This window comes from Myotis brandtii, unplaced genomic scaffold (assembly GCF_000412655.1).
Source record: "Myotis brandtii unplaced genomic scaffold, ASM41265v1 scaffold350, whole genome shotgun sequence".
NCBI classification, from domain to species: domain Eukaryota; kingdom Metazoa; phylum Chordata; class Mammalia; order Chiroptera; family Vespertilionidae; genus Myotis; species Myotis brandtii.
In genome coordinates this window covers 2581984-2588788 of record NW_005363468.1, presented here as the reverse complement: position 1 = coordinate 2588788, position 6805 = coordinate 2581984, and the positions used below count along the sequence as shown (strand labels likewise).

Below are 6805 nucleotides of genomic sequence, written 5' to 3'. Positions count from 1 at the left end.
GGGAGAAAGGGAGAAAGAAAGGGAGAAAGGGAGAAAGAAAGAAAAGTTTAAAAAAATCTATGACTTCTTTTCTAGCATTATCATAGTTCCTGATTTTGGAAACTTATTCATTCATTAAACAAGCATTTACAGAATGCCAGGTATGTTCTAATGATATCTGAGAAGTTAACCACAATCTAGTAGAAAGAGAAATTATTTCTCCACTGTAATACATAAGTCTCTTTGGACACAAACCACTGCATTCCATTCCCTAATTTACACTAATGAGGAATAATTCTTGAGTGAGCACCATACAGACCCTGCTGCTGCATTGCTGAGGGAGACTTGTTCATGGGAGAAGCAACCCTGAGGAAGATGCGCTGCCGCCAGGAGATTCGGCGAGGAGTGACAGGGGTTCCTCCAACATTCAGGGAATCATTGCTGCAAGTAGACGAGGTCCTTTTTCTCCCCTCTCCATCACTGCAGAAAGCAAATACGGAAATATATAACTTGTAAGGATCACTGCATAACCTGGTTCTTTGCAACAATATGGTAGCACAAGCCATTCAAAATCCCGCCACGGGCAAGCACAGCCACAGGCAGCATGGAGCAATGCATCAGGCGGCACACTGGGCACCCAGGCCACCACATCTCCGGGAAAACACACTCCAGGCCACAGCCCAGCCATGAGAAGCTCTCCTGTTTCTACTCATTCCATAGTAGCCCACCTTTTAAGTCCTAATGTAAGGAATGCAAAGGTTGCTTAAGTAATGAACTCATGCTTTGCTAAAAATTTCAAATAGTATGCTCTAAGCAATGAAAGTATTCCATAAAAGGTTCATAAAGAACTTTTCTTATAGTTCTTATAGAATAGGCTAATAAAAATAGCTTCTAATTGGCTATGAGTGTTAAGATCCGCCTCCAAATAGATAGCTACCAAGAGCTGGATCATGGCAGAAAGTAATCTGAATTAAGGCAAAACAGTCAACGTTGGGATTGCTGTTAGGTAATATGTTAAGAAAAAACTGTGGTCAAATAAGGTTGAATAGGTTAAATTAAAAAATATTAAACATATTCTTTATAGTAGGACTTCATAGGGACTGTAATCTTCTAGCAAGCACTGCAACTCTCCAAGAGGGAAACGGTGTGCAAAAATTCCCTAACTTATTCAACCCCAGCTTTTTGGGAAGGTTGGGGGTGTCATACCTTTCTATATAAGTCTTCCAGAAACATGGGGAGAGGCTGGTCTGCTCTAAGAATCTCGTTTCTGGGAAAGGTCGCTCTAAGTTATGCTAGGCCTATCTGCAATAAAAGATCATTATGACTCAAATTTCTTTTTGAGACCAATTATGTCAGTAGCTGGAATACTATGCAATAATTGTTGCTGTCAGTGGTGGGAATACTTCACTTTTCTTGAGTTTCAAGGCCTCTGGGCTTCCCTGAGAATGAGGAAGATGCAATGTTTATAGGTGTGATACCAATAAGTGAAAGTGCAAAAATTTTGATGAGCTCAGGAAGTGTCAGCTCTTAAATCAGAAAAGAAACTCAGGCTGAAAAACCACACCCATCCAGGTTCTCAGCTGAGCTCTGTGGTGCTGGGGTCATCAGAGGTCAGGAGACATTCAGATCTGCTTGTCATAGTTTTATTTACTTCATGTACTCACACATCAGGTAATTCCATTATTTCTAATCTTGATCTATCATCCTGGAAATATTACTTATGAATTAGCTAAATGAAGGTTAATACTTTCAAGCTGCTACACAGACAGCAGTTGTCATGATGTACTATGATACTTCAGAAAGTGGCAGATATATATATATATCTCAATATAGTCAAACCTCCTTTGTTGTGTATCTGGATAAAATTATAACCCTAATATATGCCCATGGTTCAAAACGCCCTGAAATATTGAATACATTTGTTCATCTTTACTTCCACTTTGGAAAGTATTAATTCAAGTATTACCCTTTTAGAAACTGTGATTCAGATGTCTATATATAATAGTCATATCCTGATAAATACTTTCATTTTATTGTTTTTAAAATATATTTTTATTTATTTCAGAGAGGAAGGGAGAGGGAGAGAGAGCTAGAAACATGTTATAAAACAATGATGAGAGAGAATCATTGATCAGCTGCCTCCTGCATGCCATACATTGGGGGATCAAGCCCATAACCTGGGCATGTGCCCTGACCAGGAATCGAACCATGATCTCCTGGTTCACAGGTCAACCACTGAGCCACACCTACCAGGCAACACTTTCATTTTAGTAACATTATCTCATCGGCAGTTATTTAATAATGCTAGTTCATGGGTGTATTTCTAACTCCTAGTTAGTAACTAGCAAATAACAGTAATAACTCAATAAATATCCATTGAATAAATACTGTAAAACAATATGAAACATTAACTCAGAAGGTTAGTAAAATGGACAAAAAATAATATTGGCTGGGCTAACATGACAGGAATAAATAAAAGATGGATCTTCTTAAAATCTTTAGTTGGTAGTCATGACTTTTAAGTTTTTCTAGCAAAAAGTTCTGTTTCCCAAAAGTACAGACTAAGCTGTTGATGGCACTAGTAGCTATTGACAATGAAAACAGTGTTAGTAAACAACATAAGGCATCTTTTTTCCAAGTAAGTGTTGTTCCTGTCCTATATAAGAGCATCTAATTTGTAATTTAAGCCTAGAAAGCTAACTAAATTATGTAAAAGCACCTATTTCAATTCCTCACGGGTGAGCTTACCTTAACCTCTTGGTAGCTCTAATAAAGAATACTAGAGTAAACCAAATCAAAGTATTCTTAAACTTTTATATTTTAATGCTGGAATTAAACCATCTTTTGAAAATCTCCTGATTCACTGTTAATGGCATATCAAGTGTTTAGAAAGTACTACAAATAAGACTGGGAAGTACCTATATCAGTTTTACTACTATAAAATACAGACTTTGGGGAGGAATGTTATAAAACAAGTACATAAAGTAGCCTTACATTAACCTTACATATTTGAAAATTTCATAACGTCTACAATTTTAAATCCTGCAATCCAAATGAAATGCCAATGACCCATTGTCCTCCCATGTCTGGAATTCAACAGCGAGTAATAAGCCAAAAATTAGCAGTCAAAATATAAGATAATAATATACTGAAAGGAAGGACTTACATAACAGACCATTTGACCTTTATCTGGTACTAAAAAACGACATCCTGAAAAAGCAGCTTGGTGGCTGAGATAAGGCATAAGCTGCAAGAAGATATGGATTCAGAAGCTAGGGTCCAGATAAGTGTTTCAACAGTCAGTGCATGGAGGCAACTTACAGTAGTTTAATCTCGGATGTACATGCAGTCAGCAATCTGACATTCTTAAATTGGTAATTTCAAGAATCAAAACCATGTGAAAGATAACGCATGAAAATTCTTATATTCCACCTTGAAAACTACACTGGGGACTGTTGAACCTCAGAGGGAAGGCAGGGGAGGGTGGGTGGGAAGAGATCAACCAATAAACTTGTATGCATATATGCATAACCCCTGGATAAGGACAATGGGTTAGTGAGGGCCTGGGGTGGGGAGGATGGAGTGGGCTAGAAGAGGTTAATGGGGGAAAAAGGAGGACCTATGTAATACTTTCAACAATAAAGATTTTTTTAAAAAAAAGGTGTCTGGAGACCAATAGGAAGCGAGCCAGTGATGTGTTTCAAAGGGAAGCCTTGGATTTCATGGTAGCCATCACAAGCTCCCAAGATTTGATGCCCCTCTTAAAAGAGTAGTAGCAGTGAAATAAAGCACTAACAAATTTGAAAAAAAAAATACTACAATGGGATGAGGTGAAAAATGGGGGGGAGGTACTATTATTATATCTTTTAATATATAAAAGATTGGTTGTTTGAGTTGTTTTTGTACTTGTAACATTAGTGTTCACTTTGACTTCTCCTTTAATTAAATTTAGCAGGTAGCCAAGCACGATGTCCACTTTTTGAGTGAAAATAAAAACAAAACAACTTGTAGTAATAATAAAACTAATACAAAAAGCACACACTATGTGCCAGGCATTGTTCTAAGCATTTTACAGGTATGAACTCATTTCATCCTCACAGTACCTATGGGGAAGGTGTTATTACTATTTCCATTTTAGTGAGAAGCCTGAGGTAGAAAGAAGCTAAGTAACTTGCCCACAGTCTTGTGGATAATAAGTGGAGGAGCCAGAATTCAAACTCAGGCAGTCTGAAATCCAGAAATTTATGTGGTTTATCTTGCCAATGTAAACATTTTTGCATCAGTTCAGAAAAGGTCTATAAAATCTCAAAACCAAAGCTGTCAGAACTCCAAGGATCGCCTGTATTTCTGGTGAAAAATGTCAGTCTCTAATTAGTAGTAAGTCTTTTGCTCAGTATTCCTCTTTTCATTTATTTGAATGGAAAAATGTCATTTATTTCAGCAGGTAAATAACTTCAGAGTAGTATTGGGTATTCATTTATGTAAATGTCTCACTTCCTTTTCTTTGTTGTTATAATCACTGCATTCCAAAATGTAAAGACTTTTTTATTTTTAATTAGGAGGGACAAATCAAAAACACATTAATATGGTGGAATAGACACATATTATCATATTAATTATCTTTACATTTTAAAAATAATGAAACAAATTAAAAACATGCCCTTATTTTTCATATAATCTTCTTCTGTATTTTGGAATACCAACATGTGCATTATAAAACTGTTCCCAAGAAACATATTCTGGAAATTTATTCTGTGCCAGCATTACCTCTATTTAAATGTATTAAATTAAAAATAAATAACTAGGAAGGAAATACATTGTGGAGAACTCCCACCTATTTTTGTATGGGTGTATTCTATATATTCTTCCTATTGCTAGTCTCTACAATCCATGAACAAAATGAGGGCCTATAAGGGGAGGAAATAAGTATAGCACAATGAGGGCTGGTAGGCATGTCCGAGCCCTTCTGGATGGAGCCTTGATCAAAAGCAATGGATATGATATGAAGCACCCCTCCCACAGAACTTCAAGATAACTTTTTAGTAACAAATCCTTAACCAAGCAATTAGAGCCTTCACCACATCAGCTATTAAATTAACATGATGGTTCTTATGTTAATACAGAATTGTCGATGCTCACTTGCCAGATTTAACAACAATTAATTGACTGGATATTGGACAGAACAAAAGCATTTTAGTGACCACTCACAGGGACTCAACTTTAAGAAGGATGCCATCATGTATTATTTCCCATCAGGGCAACATGGATATACTTTTCATAAAGGCAAACTCTCAGGCCAGGATCTGTTGTACAAAGGTGTTGTTCTGCTGAGCAGCAAACTGCCCCTCATCCTTCAACTCTGAGCACCCATCTAAAACTACTAGCTTCATAAAGTCCAAATAAATGACTACACACTGATTAAATCTATAGCTAAATCACAATGTATTACAACTCAGGATAGAAACAAAATTTGATTAATGTAATACTATTTAACAGAAATCTAAAAAAGCTTTCTCTTTGTAAATGTCCCAAGAAAGGTTGCGTGGAACATGATGAAACTTCAGGTTTTTTGCCCAGAATGCATAGCACAATTCAAGTCACAATCGCATCAAGTGCACTAATAGTCTATCTAAGTCCTGGCTTTCAATTGGGTAAACCATCCTTCATCACAGAAAATCTTAACTAATTAAAAAAAGAAATTGAGATTGAACTATTCTAGTGGAAATCAACAGACAGCATCTGAGCTATGAGTCAAAAGTGATAGATTAATCAGTGGAACAATGTGCAAAACAAAAAAGAATGAGGAAAACAAAAAGTTTTATTTCCTAAACTCTACACTGAATACAAATTTTATTTTAAAAGCAAGTTTTTTACACTGAAATTGAAAGTATCTCTGGGTAGCTTATTTACTTACATCCTTTTAACCTAAGATTAAGAAAATGATAGCAAGCAAGACATTAATTTTTCCCACAGCTTAATTTAAACATATGTAAAATAAGGAAATTATAGGCCAAATGATATATAAGGTAATAAACAGATCAAATTCTATGCTGTTGTAAAACCTAAAAGGGCAAAAAGTAAAACTAACATTTCCATTGGGCTTTTAAAAGCAGATAAGAGTTATATGTAAATGGTCTTATAGCCAACCATAAAAAAAGTAAAGGTCAATTACAAGTATCCAAAAAGTTACTTTTCATCTTTCCCATGTGGCCAAAATAATTTTTGAGATAATATTTTTCTCCTTGTACATCTCATTCTACTCCAGTATTTAATATCATGTTTTTACTCCAACTTGAAAGAAACCTAAATGTCAGTGGTCCCCAGTAGGAAGATGGGCATGTCTGTCTTTCATTGAGCTGGGGATATAAGCAAAGCATGGACATTAGAACAAGACAAAGAGTACCCGTTTCCAGTTAACTTGTTCAGCAGTGACCCTGGATGCTTACCACGGAAGCATGCTGGTCAAGAGGAAGAAGTGTCATCAGCGATGTGGTCAGATTTCCACATTAAGGAAGTAGGTGTTTTCCCGTGTCCAGACCAGTGGGAGGTCTGGAGGCCTCAGCAGTGTCTCAAAGTACCCAATGTGACAGAAATTAAGATGGGCAGAAATCCTAATATTTAAAAATCCAGGGGCCGTCACGACCGAAACAACCTGACAGAAAACCGAACAGCAGGCTGCGTGGGGTGACCAGGCCAGCAAGGGGGTTAGTGAGGGTCAACTAAACGACTGAAAAGCAGGCTGTGTGGGGTGACCAGGCCGACAGGGAGGGTTACTGAGGGACGACCAAACAACTGAACAGCAGGCTGCGTGGGGCAACCAGGCCAG

The 6805-nt window shown here is 37.0% G+C and overlaps 1 protein-coding gene across 7 annotated transcripts in view; it reads right to left on the bottom strand.

Annotated features, from left to right (window-relative positions):
- The window catches only part of TBC1D4 (TBC1 domain family, member 4), a 79956-nt gene that overhangs the window by 24146 nt on the left and 49005 nt on the right, over window positions 1-6805 (bottom strand). For all 7 annotated transcript variants that reach the window (XM_014544087.1, XM_014544088.1, XM_014544089.1 and 4 more), the window contains one exon: window positions 299-459. In XM_014544087.1, the coding sequence (XP_014399573.1) occupies window positions 299-459 (161 nt within the window). The remainder of the gene's footprint in view (window positions 1-298; window positions 460-6805) is intronic.